Below are 1,557 nucleotides of genomic sequence, written 5' to 3'. Positions count from 1 at the left end.
AAAAAAAAAAAAGCATTCTTCTGATGACTGAAAAACATTCCCAGGTAGAATTCAAGCATCATACTTCTTTCCACGGAATACCTCCAAATAAAGCACAGCCAAGTATTGCCCGAAAGATTAAACACCAGAAAAACTCTACACAGCAGAGATTCCCACTTCCAGAATTTTACTTTTTCTTGCTTTTGAGGGAGCTGTTGTGAACTCTTACTCTCTTCTGCACGGAAGAAGCAATCTTCATCGACGTTTTCTTTGTGAGGGACCTTTCCACAGCTCTGGGTTTCCATAACAACAGCTGAGCATCCTCTCCACCCGTCAACAGAGACTCATCTGCCAGGTTCCAGCAGAAAGAGCGAACAGTGGCAGAGTGTCCTCCGCAAAGGGTACCCACCAGGCTCAGTCCATCGGTGCTGCAGCTGATCAGGTGAATGTTTCCTGTGGACGTTCCCCCAATAAGAAAGAGTTTGCCTGCCTTTTCATGGTATAAGCCACCTACCAGGTAATGTAACCTGTCATTTTCAATGCAGACTGCATCTCTGACATCCAGAACATGCAACAGTGTTATTGGTTCTTCCGTATCTAACTGAGCAATGTCCCACCAACAAAATCCCTCATCGTGTGTCATGCAGTAGACCTGTTTATAATCTTTCCCAGACCAGCCAATAAAACTCACTGACGAATCTGAATTGCAAGTTGATATCAAAGCATCGTCTTCGTTATCCTTGTTAATGTCGAACACGTTAACCAACCCATCGGTTGACCCAGAAACTACCAAATTGGGTTCGATAGGATGAAAACATATTTTAGTGATATCATCGTTGTGACTTTCAGAATAGACTCCCAGGGGTTCTTTAGTTGTGCTGGCACAGTTTGTAATGCCTCTTGCATCCCAAAACACCAGAAACGTGTCCTTTTCAACTTTTTCTGTTCCAGCACAAATTATGAGATCACTGCAGTTGATATCAAAACTGATGAAAACATTGGAAGGATAGCCACTAAATATCTGCACAGCTTTCTGAGTGGCTAAACGAATATCCCAACATTTTACTGTACCATCGCTGCATGCCGAAAACACTATGCTGTCACATGCATGTGCAAATCTGACTCCATTAAGTATCCCAGGATGGCTACTGTACTCCCGTAGGAAGTTTAACGTTTCCCTGTTATATACCCTAACTGACTTACTGGAACACGAAACTGCCACAAAGCGACTGCTTTCAGACTGAGCAGGTTTGGAAACATCTATATCCAGTAAATACGCAGGTTCCTCACTTAACGTAGAACGTTTTGCTATGCGCAGACTAGCAAGCTGCTCCTCGATCTTCTCCACTGCAGTCATCTCAAATGCTGTTCCTAATGCTGTCAGAAACCTGTAATAAATAAAATCCAAGGTGAGTTTTAATTATAACACTCTTAAATAATATTAGCTTTATAAATATCTATGAAAAAGTATCTTCTATAGAAATGATGCATGAAGTCAAAATTCAATTATCCTGATGTCCTACACACTACAATCTCATTTACAGAAACAGAGAACCAGAAAGAGCTCCCCAAGTTAAG

General features: G+C 41.7%; 1 protein-coding gene across 1 annotated transcript; it reads right to left on the bottom strand.

The window, feature by feature from the left end:
* Positions 1-85: 85 nt before the first annotated feature.
* On the bottom strand, positions 86-1,357 carry WDR89 (WD repeat domain 89). Its single transcript, XM_009702471.1, has one exon. It carries the CDS (start codon positions 1,334-1,336, stop codon positions 167-169), a length of 1,170 nt encoding a protein of 389 aa, XP_009700773.1. The 5' UTR covers positions 1,337-1,357; the 3' UTR covers positions 86-166.
* Positions 1,358-1,557: the final 200 nt, after the last annotated feature.

The sequence above is a fragment of the Cariama cristata genome, unplaced genomic scaffold (assembly GCF_000690535.1).
Source record: "Cariama cristata isolate BGI_N322 unplaced genomic scaffold, ASM69053v1 scaffold14146, whole genome shotgun sequence".
Lineage (NCBI taxonomy): Eukaryota > Metazoa > Chordata > Aves > Cariamiformes > Cariamidae > Cariama > Cariama cristata.
This window is presented reverse-complemented; position numbering and strand designations above follow the sequence as displayed.